General features: G+C 44.5%; 1 protein-coding gene across 1 annotated transcript; it reads left to right on the forward strand.

Moving 5' to 3' along the window:
- The first annotated feature begins 3323 nt into the window (after window positions 1–3323).
- On the forward strand, window positions 3324–17311 carry RAD21L1 (RAD21 cohesin complex component like 1). The gene is made up of 13 exons (XM_009492823.1): window positions 3324–3467; window positions 4964–5093; window positions 6426–6525; window positions 8006–8112; window positions 8508–8693; window positions 9311–9412; window positions 10363–10473; window positions 11482–11711; window positions 13050–13152; window positions 13928–14067; window positions 14813–14902; window positions 15630–15707; window positions 17123–17311. Exons 1-13 carry the CDS (start codon window positions 3324–3326, stop codon window positions 17309–17311), a joined length of 1710 nt encoding a protein of 569 aa, XP_009491098.1.
- The last annotated feature ends 807 nt before the right edge of the window (window positions 17312–18118 follow it).

Below are 18118 nucleotides of genomic sequence, written 5' to 3' on the forward strand. Positions count from 1 at the left end.
AATGAGGTCAGGAGAAGGAGAACAAGAAGAAGAAAGGAGGGGAAGGGGAAGAAGGAGAACAAGAAGGATAAAGGAGGAGAAGGAGGAGAACAAGAAGCATAAAGGAGGAGGAGGAGAAGGAAGAGAACAAGAAGGATAAAGGAGGAGGAGAACAAGAAGGATAAAGGAGGAGGAGGAAGAGAACAAGAAGGATAAAGGAGGAGAATAAGAAGGAAGAGAACAAGAAGGATAAAGGAGGAGAAGAAGAAGGAGGAGAACAAGAAGGATAAAGGAGGAGGAGGAGAACAAGAAGGATAAAGGAGGAGAAGAAGAAGGAAGAGAACAAGAAGGATAAAGGAGGAGGAGAACAAGAAGGATAAAGGAGGAGGAGAAGAAGGAAGAGAACAAGAAGGATAAAGGAGGAGGAGAAGAAGGAAGAGAACAAGAAGGATAAAGGAGGAGGAGAAGAAGGAGGAGAACAAGAAGGATAAAGGAGGAGGAGGAGAACAAGAAGGATAAAGGAGGAGGAGGAGAACAAGAAGGATAAAGGAGGAGAAGGAGGAGAACAAGAAGGATAAAGGAGGAGGAGAAGAAGGAGGAGAACAAGAAGGATAAAGGAGGAGGAGGAGAACAAGAAGGATAAAGGAGGAGGAGGAAGAGAACAAGAAGGATAAAGGAGGAGGAGGAAGAGAACAAGAAGGATAAAGGAGGAGGAGGAAGAGAACAAGAAGGATAAAGGAGGAGAAGAAGAAGGAAGAGAACAAGAAGGATAAAGGAGGAGAAGAAGAAGGAAGAGAACAAGAAGGATAAAGGAGGAGGAGAACAAGAAGGATAAAGGAGGAGGAGAACAAGAAGGATAAAGGAGGAGGAGAACAAGAAGGATAAAGGAGGAGGAGAACAAGAAGGATAAAGGAGGAGGAGAACAAGAAGGATAAAGGAGGAGGAGAACAAGAAGGATAAAGGAGGAGGAGAACAAGAAGGATAAAGGAGGAGGAGAACAAGAAGGATAAAGGAGGAGGAGGAGGAGGAGAACAAGAAGGATAAAGGAGGAGGAGGAGGAGGAGAACAAGAAGGATAAAGGAGGAGGAGGAGGAGGAGAACAAGAAGGATAAAGGAGGAGGAGGAGGAGGAGAACAAGAAGGATAAAGGAGGAGGAGGAGGAGGAGAACAAGAAGGATAAAGGAGGAGGAGGAGGAGGAGAACAAGAAGGATAAAGGAGGAGGAGGAGAACAAGAAGGATAAAGGAGGAGGAGGAGGAGGAGAACAAGAAGGATAAAGGAGGGGAAGAAGAGTGGTGGGAAGGCGCTCTCCATTCACAGGAACCTAAAATGAGGTGCTCCTGGAGATGCACGCGTGCTCCGTTAGCCCCAGGAAGGTGCCGGGATTTACCGGTCCCAGTTTCCTACCCACCACTACTCCGCACCAAGAGCTGGCCCAGCGGCCCGGGCCCGCCAGGCCCGGGAGCACCGGGCGCCGCGCAGCCGCAGCCCCAGGGCGCTCCGCAGAGCGGTGCAGGGGCGCGCACGATCGCTGCAGGGCCGCGGCCCGGAGCTGCCCCTGCAAAGGCAGCGAGGGGCTTCGCCAGCGGCCCCCGCGGGGCCTGCCCAGCCGGTCGGCGGCCCGAGAGCCCCCCCAGAGCGGGGCAGCCCCGCAGCCCCCCCGGCACAGCGCCCCCCCCCCCCCCCCCGCTGCAGGGACCGGGCCGGTGCTCAGCGCGCGCTCCCGCCGCCGCCTGCCCGTCCCGCCCCGCGCCGCCTTTTGGCGGGAACGCGCAGGGAGCTGCCGCCATTCGCGCGTTGCCCCCGCAGCGGTCGCTCCGTCCCGCTCCGATCGCCTCGGGGCCCAGCTGCGGGCCCTCATCTCCTCAGGGCCCCGCTGAATCTCCCTCCGTCCCCTCAGGATCCCGCCAACCCCCGCCGCCTCGGCACCCGCCTGGGGCCCCCATCCCCTCCGGTCCCCCTAAATCCCCCTTGGCCCCTCAGTGCCCGGCTGTGTCACCCCATCCCCTCGGGGCCTGATAAAGCCCTCAGTGCCTGGCTGGGCCCCCCCCATCCCCTCAGGGCCCACTGAATCCCCTCAGGGCCCACTGAATCCCCCCCCATCCCCTCAGGTCCCACTGAATCCCCTCACGTCCCCTCAGGGCCCACTAAATCCCCTCGGGTCCCACTGAATCCCCCCCGTCCCCTCAGGGCCCACTAAATCCCCTCAGGTCCCACTGAATCCCCTCCCATCCCCTCAGCGCCCGGCTGGATCCCCTCAGCTCCTGCTAAATCCCCCTCATCCCCTCAGTGCCCGGCTGGATCCTCTCAGGTACCACTAAATCCCCCCCATCCCCTCAGCGCCCTGTTGGATCCCCTCATGATCCCTCTAAATCCCCCCCATCCCCTCAGCACCCAGCTGGATCCCCTCAGGTCCCACTAAATCCCCCCCATCCCCTCAGCGCCCTGTTGGATCCCCTCATGATCCCTCTAAATCCCCCCCATCCCCTCAGCACCCAGCTGGATCCCCTCAGGTCCCACTAAATCCCCCCCATCCCCTCAGCGCCCTGTTGGATCCCCTCATGATCCCTCTAAATCCCCCCCATCCCCTCAGCACCCAGCTGGATCCCCTCAGGTCCCACTAAATCCCCCCCATCCCCTCAGCGCCCTGTTGGATCCCCTCATAATCCCTCTAAATCCCCCCCATCCCCTCAGCACCCAGCTGGATCCCCTCAGGTCCCACTAAATCCCCCCCATCCCCTCAGCGCCCTGTTGGATCCCCTCACGATCCCTCTAAATCCCCCCCATCCCCTCAGCGCCCAGCTGGATCCCCTCAGGTCCCACTAAATCCCCCCCATCCCCTCAGCGCCCTGTTGGATCCCCTCACGATCCCTCTAAATCCCCCCCATCCCCTCAGCACCCAGCTGGATCCCCTCAGGTCCCACTAAATCCCCCCCATCCCCTCAGCGCCCTGTTGGATCCCCTCATAATCCCTCTAAATCCCCCCCATCCCCTCAGCACCCAGCTGGATCCCCTCAGGTCCCACTAAATCCCCCCCATTCCCTCAGCGCCCTGTTGGATCCCCTCACGATCCCTCTAAATCCCCCCCATCCCCTCAGCGCCCAGCTGGATCCCCTCAGGTCCCACTAAATCCCCCCCATCCCCTCAGCGCCCTGTTGGATCCCCTCACGATCCCTCTAAATCCCCCCCATCCCCTCAGCACCCAGCTGGATCCCCTCAGGTCCCACTAAATCCCCCCCATCCCCTCAGGATCCCTCTAAATCCCTCTTGCCGGCTCTGTGCCCCAGGACCCTTCTCCCGTTGGCAGGGGAAGAGCCCTGGGGCTGGCCTGTGAGCCCAGGCGCCATGTTCTACATGCATTTGCTCGTCAACAAGCGCGGGCCGTTGGCCAAAATATGGCTTGCTGCCCACTGGGAGAAGAAGCTCACCAAAGCTCATATCTTTGAGTGCAATTTAGAGACTACCATTGAAAAGATCATCTCGCCAAAGGTATGCTGTTAAATGAGTGTCTTCTGGTAAGTTCCAGGGTAGATGTGTTCATCTTAGGGAATGGGACTGCTACTGTGGAGGCTTGCTTTAGGACAAATTTGTGGCTATTTCAAAACCAGGGCGAGGTAAACTCCTACTCCGAGTTTTATCACTCGGATAAAATCTCCATCCTGTTAAATGACAGTGATATAAACATTTTCCTTGCTATTTTACTCCTGGATATGTGGCATACATTCACGTATGTATGTGAATTCTTACACATTGTAAGAAAATGTTACCGCGGTATATTCAAAGGTATTTTTCCGCACGCTGGTCGAGCTCCAAGGAGCGCTCTGTGGGCACCCACCACTGTGGTTTGAGCTGCTGGCGAGGCAACACGGAGACTTTGAGTACCAGCTGCGGGTATTGTGCAGCGTAATTTGGGACATGCGGGTATCTGAGGAAATAGTCTCAAAAAGATTGAGAAGTCAGCTGCTTAAGCAAAGGCAAGGGACTAAGAAAACTGCTGTGAAATTGTGCGCAGACCATTTGAGGAGCACGCTTTTGCGGATCTTCTAACAAATAACTTTTGACATATTGCAACCGTCCTTCCGCTTTCAGTGGACTTCTTCCAGGTCCCCTGTTATAAGCCATTAAATATACAGTTAAGCGTACGTAGTGCTCATGAGAGGCTCTGCATGAACAGCCCCGGAGGCTGAAGCCCTCTGCGTGTCACGGAGCAGGTATGACTCAAGCACAGCTGCAGGCAGCCGAGCACCCATGACTCGGTCCTTGGCCTCGCCGTTGCCGTTGCATCCAAGGAACAGCGAGGAATGCTTTGTGCTGTCGCTAATTGATGGCTCAGGAGATCCAAGGCTTTCAGCTGGTGCAAGCAGATTTTTTTATTTTCTCCATGAAAATACTGGCTTGATATTTGATAGTCTGAATTTCAGTCTGAATGTTGTTAAAATGATCTCAGTATTATTTGGAAGTGGTTTCCAAAAGGTACTAGTTGAGTACCCTCCGCTTTCCCTTGCACGCTGTCCTGTCTAGTGCCAGCATGACCCTGTTGAGTGTGCTTGGTGCAGGAAGGCTTTGCATAAATAAGGGCATAGGTATGGCCTTTATTTGCATAAATAAGGGCATAGGTGTGGTGTCCGCTCACTTCAATAACCGAAGCGTCAAATACTAGAATACGTGCGGCTACTTTCTGTTTTGGGATGTGTTATGCTGTTTGTTGGCAGTCAGCTGAGATGTTTTGGATAAAGTAAGAGCATCAGTGCAGGACTCGCGCTTCAGTGTGGCAACGTTTAGGAACAGAGGCAACTAAAAGTTCACGACTCTGAAAATTCATTTCTGTTTACGATGCTCTATATCAGTACAAAGCCCTGCTGAATTTTGTAGAGCTCTGTACTGGTGTGTTTTAGAAGAACTCTGTTACTGCTGTGTAATATTTTCATTTTAATGGTTTTGCCAACAATACTAACTCCCGAACAACTTTTTTTAAATCATCCAAGTTTACAATAGCTCTGCGAACCTCTGGACACTTACTCCTAGGAGTGGTGCGGATTTACCACAGGAAAGCAAAGTACCTCTTGGCAGACTGTAGTGAAGCTTTGACAAAAATGAAGACAGCCTTTCGGCCGGGTATGTATAGGATTCTGTATTTTTCCGTGTCCTTTACAGCGCTCATTTTAAAAGTTAATTTTGGGTATTTCTGTTAAATACATGTTATTGATCCCAAAGGAAATGGCACTTAGCGGTGCCTACTGCCGATGTGGAGTCTGGTTTAATTTAATGCTATTTCAGGTCTTTGATGCCTTTAAAAGAAGTAGTCACTTAAGTGGTCTTATGAGAAGCAGCTCGAATTCAGCCTCTGTTGCTAGATAATGAATTTTAATTTCTGGTGACACCAACATGTCTAACAGTGTGTTAGTGCCAGATCTGACAGTGTGTTTTGAGCTCTAGCCACGTAGCCAGCGAGAAGGGAGCAGAGATGACTGGATCCTTGTCCAACGGGCTGTACATCTGTCGTGCTTAGGTACCAAACGGGGAGGCACTGTTGCCTAAAAAAAAAAGGCTGAGAACAGGACACCCGCGTCTATGCCAGCCTTAATGTGCTTTGTGACCTGGTCTGTTTGCAGAATAGTGAATATCTGCTCTACATTATTCTCAAGGATACGATCGTGTTTAGTTAGTTAATATTTGTAAACATTTGGAAATCTCTAGAAGAAACACTTAAGATAAGTACACAGTACTATATTTTGAATAGATACTGTAGTAGCTTGTAGAGGACTGCAGGGCACAAAACCAAGACACAACTGCGGCGAGGGAGATTCCAGCTAGATGCAAGGGGGGGAAAAGAATCTCAGTAGAAGTGGTGAAATGCTGAAACAGGCTGTCCGGGGCTGCTGCGGAATCTCCATCAGCAGAAATAGTCAAAAGTGATCTGACGTAGAAATTAACCCTGTGTTGAGCAAAAGGTTGGATTAGATGACCTTCAGAAATTCCCTTCTCACCCGAATTGTTCCAGGATTCTCTGGTTGCCAAGTATATGCAGTCTCATTTCATAACTATTGGATGCTGGAGAATAGCGTTATCCAGACACTGGAGAGAAAAAGAAAATGCAGTAATTTGTTTGAAGTGGTGTGAAAGACTCTGGGCTAAACGGCAGCTGTGAGAATCTTTCAGGGACTTGAAGCAGCTGCTCATAAAGCCAATGTATTTACAGTATTCCAGGTCCTGTAGCAGCAGACTCTTCTGTATCTGTCCGTAAAAAATACGGCTGCTAAAGTATATGTAAACTAAGGATTTTAATTCCACTCTGGAGTCCTGTTGACAAAGTGCCTAAGCTTTACCTTTCTGTTATTTAGAATGGCAGCAGACCTTCCTGATGGGTTTGTAGTCTTATTATATGTACTTGGGAGAACATTACTTTTGTTTTATTGATAACTATTTTATGTTGTCTGTTTCTTTTAGGACTTGTTGACCTTCCAGAAGAGACCTTTGAGGCTGCTTATCAGTCCATTACATTACCTGAAGAATTTCATGATTTTGAAACACCACTGCCTGATTTAAAGTAAATGCTTCCCTAGTTTTTATTCATTATTTTAGTATTTGCAGAAGTGAAAGATATCCCTGCTGTTATCTGACCAAGACTCAGATGGAATTGTTTTGATTTCATAACTGAATTCTCCTAAATTCTGAGTCAGCTTTACAGGGCTACAGTCACAGGTATTGTGCTTTTGTAGAGTTCCTCAAAGTCTGTTTAATCAACAGACCATTACAATGAAGTACTGTGTTGAACTTAGACTTCAGGATTTTCTGATTTTAAATTGAGTGAACTGAGTGAAGCCTGCAAACAACTTAATGACCTCAAGAGAAGATATAAAAGTTAGTATAAATCCTGTTGCAAGACGAAGGAAGCTCTGGCTAGTAACCTCGCAGCGTTGTACTGTTCCGTTGTGTGACTGCAGTTAATTTCTGCTCCGTTGCTCTTTGGGGCCGGGGTATTTTATCAGCAGTAGTCAGCTTGGCTCCCGATGAAAAGCCAGCATATTTCTTTGGCTTTTCTGACACGAGTCAGCATGAATGTAGAAAAACTGATAAAAAGCAGGAGGCCAAGACGAGTTTTTGCTGGCTCTGATGCCTCCAAAGGTCCGGGATAACAGGCTTCCACTGAGGCTTCCTCCATACCTCGTCATAAATACAGTTTGATGGGATTTGTAAGTGTTTACTGTTTTGTAAGCACCACTGTGATGTAATACTATTTCAAGTGCGGTAACTCTGTAAAGCGTGCCTTTTCTGCCTACCAAAGAGTCCGTGTGGTTTGATTTACGGATGATGGCGTTACCCTAATTAGATGCTTTCTGTGTGACAAGCGTCTGGTAGGTGGCAGGGCTTGGATGTGAGCAAACTCGAACAAGCCCAAGTTTGCTGGCAAAAGAGTGGAGAAATATGAAATATGGAGAGGAGGATGGGCGCTTCCCTTGTCCATATAAATATGTCTGCTGTTTCTTGAGGGGGTTGCTTGCTGAGTATTCATCTGGATCCTTTGTTCCTGGAGTTCCAGGTGCGGGGAATATTTCTGTGCGCAGTTAGCGCAACGCTTTCCCCTCCGCGTGGACCTCTCCCCGGCTATCGGGCTGTTTCAGATATTGCCCATTCAGTCTTCACCGTACGTTGGAGATTGAATAGAAACTTTGGCTAGCAAAGAAGGCAGCTGCCTACTTGCTCAGAGATATCAGTTTTAATAAACATATAGCACCTGTTTTCCATATGATTATTTTTAGCTTTTAGAGGAAATTCAAAGCAGTGAATTTTATCAATAAAACCTTAAATGGCTTGAATGCAAATAGCTTTGGGAAACAGTTGTTTGCCCTCCACAGAAGCGAGGAGCCGGGGTACTTTCAATGCCATAGAAAACAGAAGCTATCTTTTGGGGTTTTATGATAACACGTCAGGATTGGAGACTGTTTAGAAACAAGTTTTCACATTCCAGCTAAATGGTCAATGGGTTTCAGTTCACCCTATATTTTGTATAATGTTTTTTTCATCAGTGCCATTGATGTTGCTGAACATTTTACCTTGAATCAGAGCAGAGCTGAAGACATCACACTTACAGAGGATTACGAAAGCAATATACTTCTCTGTGATAGAAACTTTGGTGAGAGAAGTTGAGAAATTAGAAATATTCCATAAGGAAAAGTGTGTTTTATGCAAAATTTTGTACAGTCTGAGTCCTTTCCGCATGTGAAAAAGCTATTATTAAAAGTGCATTTGTTTCACGCTTGTGCTGACTGGCCTGTCGTACCCTCTCATGCTTAATTTTTTTGTGTAAGTCCTCTGCCCAAGTAATATAATATGATATCGGAGACTGAGAATAAACCCCAACATTTTTTGCTTTTTACTGAATTAGCTAAAATTGTTTATTGTTCATTCCATTTGAGGTATGGGATCTCTTACAATCTTTTAAAAATTATTTGAAAAATTAGGAAACGGGTAAATACGTGTTGCAAAAATTCATGCAGATGAAGCATCAGAAATTCTGTGTTTATTCAGATGAAGAACCAGATGCGCTAAGAAAACAGAGCTTCTTTGACGGCAGCATCTTCCCGAGCAGTAACAGTCTGGTGGCTGATCACAACTCTGCGAGCGTCAACGGAGACAAGTCTGCACTGCATGAAGACTCTTACTGTTTTGAGCACGACTGCTTTGGAGATGAGGAGGATGCTGCAGACATGATTGGTAGGGTTTGCCACAGATAAACAGAGTTAGTTTCTTTCCAAATATTTTTATTCTTACAGGAAAACAAACAAGGCAGCGTGAAAGTGATTGTTTCCAAACATAAATTCTTTTTTTTTGTTGTTTTCATACTTCATTTTTTTTCTACTTGTCACTAAAACTATGATCACTTAGACATTGCCAAGTAAAATTGTATTAAAGGAGATATTTCAGGTTTTTAGAATTAAAGGCATTCAATTTATACTTAGTGTCTAACAATTTAGTTTATATTTTCAAAGATGAAATACTGGGGCATTTTTATCCTTATTGCTCTAATGACAGAGGCAGCAAAGTAGCTTCTACATCTTTATGGTTTAGAGTGTTTATGTAAACCTTTATAGATGTATACCTCTTAAACAATATATCTTGCTTTTCAAAGAGAACGTGGAAATCTCAACAGGAGTCTCACGTTCTCCTTTTTGTACTGTTGAAGGCAGACATGTCATTGACAGCCATCTGTGGAAGCTGAGCTGCTTCTCTTTGCACAGAATTAACCTTCCATAAGTAATATGAGGCTGTATCAGGCTATTTCATGACTACTAAGGCTTAGAATGATTAAAACTATGCGTTTTGTGTTTAAGAAATCCTGTTGAGGGATGAGCAAAATGGCCTGGATAGAGACATTCTTGATATGGAGGAAGAACGTCCTTTGTCACACGATCTGCCAGAGAACAGCACAGCCAGTGAGTTGGCAGTGTCCGCTCCATCCTACTCACACAAACCCTCTGTTCCTGTATTAATGCCTAAAGTTACTCACATTCAGCTTTGTGTAATATCCCGTGCTTTTTTCCTTTGATCATTTATTTTGTTTTTTTCCTATTCTGCTTCGTCCACCATTTGAGGCATAATTTAATTTGACCTAGGAATTCTAGATTTGTAACTTGACATTGCTTAGAAACGCTTTTATATGATCTCCTGTTCGATACGCTGTTGATCCACCCTGCTGCTCAGACAGCCTGGTATCACTTCTGTAGAGGAAAAGAAACGGAATGGGTACGCTGTGACCGTGAACTTTACCTACAGATATTTCTGGCTTTGTATTTCAGTGACAAATGACACTTGAGGAGTTCCTAAAGGTGCTGTTAGTCGTCTTTTGGTTTGATCTTGATGAAATTAATTTTTGAAAAGTGTTTCTGGAATTTTTTAGTATCTTAAACCCTTACAACACTGTTACTTTAAAACTGAGAATTCTGGAACAGCTTTAAAGGCAAACAGTGGCACTTGGCCCTCCTTGCACTGGTCCTGTACTACCTGTTCCTTTTATGTTGACGGAAATGTCCAGACCGCTACACAGTTGCCAGGAACTGGAAGCACATACATATTGAAACTAAACACTTTTCCCCCTAAACACTTTTTGTCGGGTGGGTTTTCCTCCGGATCAGTTCTTCAGTCTGTTCCAGCACCTGGTCATACGGGTTCTGGTGTCAGCAAAGGAAAGCATGCAGTGTGGAATATGAGCAGCCACAGTGCCAGTTATTACTGGTTAAAGTGACTGTGAGATTGTGGACAAAATCAGAGTTTTCTAATTCTGATCTTTTTTGCCTGATACCATTCTGTGTCATGAGATTGAGAAATTATTCCATCTTGTAAACTTTTGTTTTTAATTTGGGTTATTTGCTGGATTTTCTTATAGTTGAGTCCAACTGTGCAGACACCACCATTAAGAAAGTGAGTCGTCTAACGAATGAAACAATACTTTTGTTGAAAGAAGAAGGATTTGTGCTTGAGCCAGTTGATGATACAGGTCAGAACTTGACCAGTTTCTTGCTGAATGTTTGTGTTATTAAGTTTGTTTTTCTTCTTGTTAGTGAAAATATTTGCAAAACAGATTATTCCTGCTTGAGATTTCATCTGCTCCTGCTGTCAGAGTTCTATTTTATGGTAACTATTGTACAAAACCAGTATCGGGTTATTCATCTGATCTGCCCGAATCTCTGCTTATGGTTTTTTCCACGTACCAAAACGAGTTTTGTTCCTCTGCAGTTCTGCTAGCAGCGCAAGCCTGGCCTGTTCATGAGTGTTGCTGAAGTTTCAGCCAAACAACTTCTATTGCTAGTGATTTTTATGTGTACAATAACAATCTTAAAGCTTTCAGGCCTTTGTAAAATTTTGTTTTGTGAACTTTTAACTTCAATAAGATCCAAAAAGAAATGAAGCATTTTTCTTCTGTGAGTAAATCTGTCACCTGTCATGTTGGTGGCTGTTAGCAAATAAACAAGTTCATGTTGACACTGTTATTTAGAATACTGGGATTTTCCAGCCTGCCAATATAATAATCAGGAAGTTACGGCTATATAACCGATCCCTGTTTTTCTTTCGTGTTTACTATGTACACCTTAATGAAATTGCTGACAAATACAGATATTAATTACGAGGTAATGAAACCTGTTGAGTAATCAGCAGTTCTTGGAACAATGAACTTCCTGATGGATTAAAGATAGCTTATTCAGTCTTGTTGGTATATCATGTGTTCCCATTAAGTCCTCATGTTCCTGGTTCTTTAGTACTACAGTCATATGTCTTCTGTAATTAAACACACGTAAATTTCCTGTGCAAGAATACAAAGAGTACACTTCATGAAAACTTTTGGAGAAGTGGCCCATGACTTGTACTTTGATTTTTTGAGTCTGTGTGGTGTTTCAGGAGGTCAGCAGCCTGTCCGTTTGACTTGCGGTGCTTTTTTTTTTTTGTGCTTAAGTGTTCTGTGAATAGACCTTATTAGACTTTTTTTTTAAATGCTTCCTCTATTTAGCTGTCACCCAGAGGAAAAAAAATAAAAGAAAGAGGAAGTTGCTTGTGGATGTAGTCAAGGAGCTCAGCTGCAACGCTATATACAACCAACTTAACAACTGCACGGACATCCTTGCTGCATTAGACCTTGCACCCCCAACAAAAAAAACAATGATGTGGAAGAAATCAGGAGGCGTGGATAAACTCCTGTCCCATGCCACACAGCCTGTGGTTCATGCTGAGCTGCAAATGGTAAAGATCAATTCCTTGTAGGTTTTTATGCCACTGGGTAGCTTACGGGACTGTTGCGCATCTAGGATCTAACTGTGGGAGATTTTGCAGACTTGGTTTTATGTGAACTCCTAGCAAACTGTGGGTGCGTAGCATCATTGAAAGCGTACCTGATGATTATTTGCATACTCAACACTAATTGCTTCATCAGAAAGACCATCTGTAGAGCTCACTGCTTTAATCTCCAGCACTCCAACAACAAGTTAAAAATGACAAAGCAACCGGAGAGCTGATGTTTCATTTCACATGCTGGCACCTGACTGATTGCACACTAATACGCAACTTTTTCAATTTCTGTCTTTTCTACTTTCTACTTGATTATTTTCTGTTTTGTTTCTGCTCCGTAATCAATACGAGACCACATCTTTCTTCTACATTTACTTTAAAGGTACATCAGGCTTACCCATTATTGTTATATTGTTAATGGCTTTGGAAAGATGGTATGCCAACTTCTTTTGTACTTTCCCAATTGGAGATTAAGCTTCCAGCTGGAGAGCAGTCAGGGACTTGCCTTGCAGAGGACCAAGAGGCTCCTGATCGCTCTGTCACTGTGGCTAGAAGGCCGGGCCAGACCACCCTTTCCTGGAGCTGTGGACCCGACTGCTCTTTTTGCACAAGACAGACGTACTTGTTTCATGGAAATACAATCTCTCAAAGCCTCTTGTGTCCCCATGTAGCATCTGACAGACCGTTCAAAGAAGCTGTAAGGTTAGAGCTGGTGATAAGATAGAGATCAATGTGTATACAAGGTGATCTGGAAAGATAGGGTGTAAACTATGTGCAGCAGCCTTAAGTTAACTGCGCTGTTTCTCCTGTTGAGTAGCTTGGAGAGATCTGGGCGGCAGGGTCTGCAGGCAAACAGCTCGGCAGCTTCCTTACAGCAGCACAGCTTCACCACTTAGAGTCGAGGTGCAGAATTACAACTTGTTCTTTAGGAGGATGAAAAAATACTCGCACACCAGTACATGGGGAGAGAAATCCACACAGAGATAACTGCAGATGGGTGGGTTTGGGGTTTTTTTTTTTCCCCCCTTTCATCCCTCTTTACTGGCTGGCTTCAAGGAAAAACGATCCAAGCTGTTCCCAAGATGTTTCTTCATGGAGTTCAATACCAAAGTTGAAGCTGCGGAAGGAAATTACTTTTTTTAAAGATTGCAGGTTTTTGGCGTGACCTAATTCAAATCTCTAAATTCTAGGTTGCAGTAATTAATATACAGCTCATATTCATGCCTTTGTGTTGATGTTTGCAAAATATCTAATATATTCTGAAAGCAAACAAATAAAAATAATTGTTTTCAGTTGTTTGCAAAATGCTTCAAGAGTCCCGGATTTAGGATGAGAAGAAATGGAATACAGAGGGAATCTGAAATGGGAGAGGCAAGAAAAGAGCAAGATACCACAGGTGATATTTATAATTCTGTTGTTGCAGAATTAGCTGTTAGAAAATGCTTTCTATTTTACATAATGGTTGAGACACACGTGCACAGTGTTTGTGTGCAGTATTCTACAAACCAAAGGCCAAAAAAGCTACATGTTAAGGAAATGAATTTTTTTTTTTTAAAAAAAGGCTTTTTGTTTTTATAAGTACTTTGCTGTTCTTTTGTTTCTTAGGTCAGAAGTGAAATGCAAGTCGTCTTTTTCCTTGTGGCATAAGGAGGTGTTTTTGGTTTCACCTTTGGTTTCTCTAATTGCCTACCAAACTGCACGTTTGTTTTTTTAAAAAACAGAAAAAAGCTTCCCACTTATTCTGAGTTTAATCAAACTGCTCTCCAACTGTCCAAATCCATGTAAATAACTTCTATTTGTGTCTTGAAGATTGTGTTTTGGTTAATACCAAGCAAGAAGAAATGTTCCATTTTAGATCTCCTGAGAAGGTGGTGTTTCTGCTTTCACTCCTTTGCTCTGCTGGAAATACAATCTGTATGTCTGCCTCAGAAGTTAATCAACAAAACCACCTCCTGCCAGTCCATAAAGGTCAACTTTTCTAAAAGGAAAAACTCTTGGAAGGTGGTTCTTCTTCCGTGGTCCTGTTGGGAATTATATTTATTCTATATTTGCTCATTCTGGCTTTTACTCACAAAGATTGCTAACTAGGGTGTGATTTTTGGTTTTCAATGTTTTTAAGGACAGCGATTCACAGTAATTTCCTCTTAAACCTTGTTTTTTTATTAATACAGAGATGCTGGTAGTAGAAGAGCCAAGTTACCTGCAGGAGTCGGCTCATTCAGAGACTGAGAGAAAAATTAGAAATGATTCGTTTATGTTGACATCACAGAATAACAGAAATGAAACCGATGATAACTGTGGTGAAACTATAGTGAGCAGTTTCCATAAGTTTTAGAGATCTAAATGTATTTCTTGGTTTCATTTTTACGCTAGGGTTCCATTTAAGAAATTACTAAATATTTAAGAAATTACTAAATTCTTAAGAAATTAGTTAAGAAATTACTAATATATGTTTGTAAAAGGGTGCTAGAGACAGCCGATAGAGCATTAAGTAGCTTGTGTCATCAAAGTTTATTTATAGGCACTTTGGAAGATTCTTACCATGAATTGAACTATTAATTAAAATGTCTATTAATCAGTATAGATTACAGTCTAATCACTAAGTATAAATGGAACTTTAACATGAAATATAGCCTCTTTATAAAGATGATTATCTCTTCAGTACAAAGGATAAAAATCATCTTTTGCGTCTCAAATCGAGGAAATACTCCAGCAATAACAAATTATCTATTTCTGCTGTCTTTATTTAGGCTAACGTGAAAGGGGATTCTTTAGAGAATATGAGGCTGATTAAAGTTGAAAAACAATGATAAAACTGGAGCTAACAGCAGCAGAAAATGCAGGGTCTGAGCCCACAGGTGTAGAGCCAGCTGTAGGAGAAATACTACAGCGAGGTCCTTTCCTATGTGAGAAAAGACATGGTAGAAATAGCCACTATGAAATCCGTTCTGGAAAACGTTTGTTATAATAAATTCTTTGAGCGGAATGATGTAATTGAGAAGTACATAGTAGGCATAAATTGTAATGCCTTTTGATCGTCCTTTCTGTCCTAACAGCAGGATGGGATGGCGTTCTCTGAGAGCTGCTCACTGGCGAACAATTCACTGGGCCGAGAAGCTGAAACACGGCAAGCCGAGTTAACAGATGTACGTGTGCTCGAAGCTGACAGCTCTGGCTTATTTCAGAACAGAACTGTGTTCTTTCTCAGAAATACTAAAAAAAAAAAAAAGTGATGGCATCGTGAGCTTACAGTGACTTTCGGTGTACTAACATCATCTTTAGTACATATTTTGCCAGTCAAAAATTTTAATAGCTTGATAATCAGGGATAGGTGTATTCCAACATTCAGAGGTTACAGGCCGTGAGGGAGGCAGCTCCTTATTTAGAGGTTGTGCTTCCTGTAAGAAGGACACGGTTCCTGAACTCACTGGCCGTGAGGATGCTCAGACACGCTGAAACAAGGGCAGTCTTCTCCTGTCGACTTCAGGGGTTGAGCCCAAAATCTAAAGCCAAATTTTTGAACTCCCTTTTTGGCCCCTGACCAGCACAAATACTGTCAGAATCCCGGGCGCGCGCAGAACAGTACCTTGTGAAGCTGCCTCCCCAAGGCTCGCTGGGACCACTTTCATAGTACCCAACGTGTTGCTGCACCTGGTCTGTCTCTTTGTAGCGGAAAGAACGTAGTTAGTGTTCTTTTCTCTGTTTCACAAAGCCTAGTATGACCGCAGAGGTCCCAGGTATCCCGAGTATGGCCATCAAAATGCCCAGCTCCAGCTGGATTTTCAATTAGGCTAGAAGTTTTGTCCTTTTTATCATCATGGTGTGCGACTTTTTATACGTGCTGTCTAACCTTCTGTTCTATTTCCTCTCAAGGAGCTAACGAGGAACGGGAAAGACAGTGAAGAAATAAGGTGGAGCAGAAGAACTCTTCAGTTATTAAAAACTTTACAGGTACCACCGCTGGATTTTGTAATTAGGTGCCAAAACCAGGTGTTGATTTCAGTTGGACCATGTCCGAAAATCTCCTGCTTACACCGTTGATCGTATCGCTGCCCCTCGCACGCGGCGTACAACTGCGTTTTATTGGGTATTTATGTAGGAAACCAGGATTCTGAGTGCCTGACCCAGTGTCCTCTCCCACAGCTGCTGGAAGCGCTAGAATTTTCTGAACATTTGCTTCCACGGCAGTGTTTGCTGTAACGCTAAGCCCTTGCTGTCTTCCTTCTATGAGTATGCTCTGGAGTATCTCTACAAAACCCAGTTCCTAGCTGCTTACCGACTGCCAGATCTCAGCTGAGCGCTGCAGGGAGCCGTCATTTGGCTATTCATCTGCCTGAGCTGTTTCTGAGATGAAGGCTAGGCAAATGAGCGAGGGTTGTGTTAAAGAGAGCTGGGAACACCTTCTTTCAGAGGTTTTAATGCCCCAGTGCTTTTGGGGTGCTTGAAATTTAGCAGAGAGCGTAGCCTTTGCATCAGGAAGGCTTATTCTGCTTTTCTTGCAGAAATCCTTGTAAAAGCTGTAACGTATGATAGCGTATGCCGTATCGCCATGACTGTAAGAGGAGCCAGCACAGGCTGCCTTGATGCCAAATGTCCAAACTCTTGGCCTAACGGCTCAGCGCCGCTCCTTCCTTTTTGCCTGGACGAGTGATTTGGTGCTTCGGCATTGGTCTGGTTGGGGGTGGGTAGAAAAAAACACAGCAAAAAGTTATTTTCCATCAGGTCACTCCTAATCCAACGTGCCATGTGGCTGAACGGGGAGGGGAGGGAGGCGATGGAGAAATCCGAGCGTGGGCAAGAGGGTTTTGTCCGCAAAATGCACCAAACTTTGGTGCAAGCCTAGCTCTTCCCTAGTGCCAGAGTTTAACTTCGCAGCCTTCTTGGGTGGGTTTGGTTTTTTTTAAATTATTTTATATGAACGTATTTCAAATGAATAAATATTTACGCGTAAGTCTAGCTATTCAAACCCAAGAAATAATAACACTCCGTTAGCTGTGACTGAAATTGCCCGTGATGTAGCCGGTGCTCCGCGTCTGAAGAGCAGGGTGCGTGGTGATTTGTATTGTTTTGAATCACGCAAAGCGTTACAGACGCACTTCGTCGCACGCCTCACTGCAGCTTCACTCAATTCACTGGCGCTGCGGGCCTGCGTGGATTTTAGTAACATATGTAGGTGCTAGCAATATTATGGCAATAAAATGTTAAGAGCCGCTTATATAAATGCAAATGCCAAGATAAGATCCCATTCGAGGCGTTCAAGCAGAAAATATTCACTCCGAGCAGCGCGGCTCAGTTCAGACGTGATGGGATCTGGTTTTACTGGCAGCGAAGCTGACCCGACTGATTTTCTTGTTTCCCTTATGCAGCACCTGAAGAGATTGGGCGTGCGTTCTTTCAGTTTACGGGAGCTCTGTCGGAAAAACAACCGGAAAGAAGCTGCAGCCAAGTTTTACATCTTCCTTGTTCTAAAGAAGCAGTCGGTCCTGGAGCTTAGTCAGAGCGCTCCCTTTGCCGACGTTACAGCCACCCTTGGCCCCATGTTCAACGCTCACTGAAATCGTGCAGTATTCGCATAAGCTAATAAAAAGAAATCTTACTCTAAATTTTTCAGCAAATATATTTCCTGGAAAAAAATGCCTGAAAGGCTTTTCAAACCGTGGTAACCGAGCAGAGCTCTTTCCTTTATACCTTTATACCAGCTCGTGCCAGTGCGCTGCTCTGGCGTTGGTGACCAAGGTGTTCACTAGTGTGTTAATTTTTAATGTACGTGTTTATATGATGAGCAGTTCCTTATTCTGTTAATAAAATAGAGCTAAAATACACCTTCTACCTAAGAGATTCACATTGTGATGGATTTTGTGAAAGTCCTCAAAGGCCTTTCTCGCAGAGCAGCGTTGGAGGTTGAATTATTTTTAACAGGGCTTGTGTGTGTTGATTGTCTAACGCTGTCGGTAAGAGAAGTCTGTTAAGCTCTCTTTAGCAAAATACTTGCTCTAGTGGAAATTATTCCTGTCAAAGAACGTTCATTATTTGATATTTTAAGGTCTAGGAAGCTGTCTCCAGCATCATTTTCGTGCGTTCAGGTGGAGAGAAGTTACGCCACCCCTAGAAGAGCCATGTAAGCTTCAGGAAGAAATGCTATTCCCCAGAAATCCTGCAATTTTTGATTTCATGGAGCATGTTTACTTGAAGACTGCCACTTATTTATGTGTAGGCCTGTTTAAAATTGGATGTTAAACCAAGATATTATTAGCTCTTCGCTTTTTTATTTCCTTTAGGATAAGTTTGAACGCTTTTCCTGTCATTTTGTAAAGGACATTTTGCATGGAACCCGCGCCGCGTGGGGCGGTTGCGTGCGTTCA

Source organism: Pelecanus crispus, chromosome 14, assembly GCF_030463565.1.
Source record: "Pelecanus crispus isolate bPelCri1 chromosome 14, bPelCri1.pri, whole genome shotgun sequence".
Lineage (NCBI taxonomy): Eukaryota > Metazoa > Chordata > Aves > Pelecaniformes > Pelecanidae > Pelecanus > Pelecanus crispus.

Bases quoted from the DNA above. Each gene is read 5' to 3' on its own strand.
- RAD21L1 (XM_009492823.1), top strand. From the start codon at position 3,324: ATGTTCTACATGCATTTGCTCGTCAACAAGCGCGGGCCGTTGGCCAAA. The intron at 10,474-11,481 runs GTCAGAACTTGA...TCCTCTATTTAG, and splicing joins TGAGCCAGTTGATGATACAG to CTGTCACCCAGAGGAAAAAA. The intron at 15,708-17,122 runs GTACCACCGCTG...TCCCTTATGCAG, and splicing joins AGTTATTAAAAACTTTACAG to CACCTGAAGAGATTGGGCGT.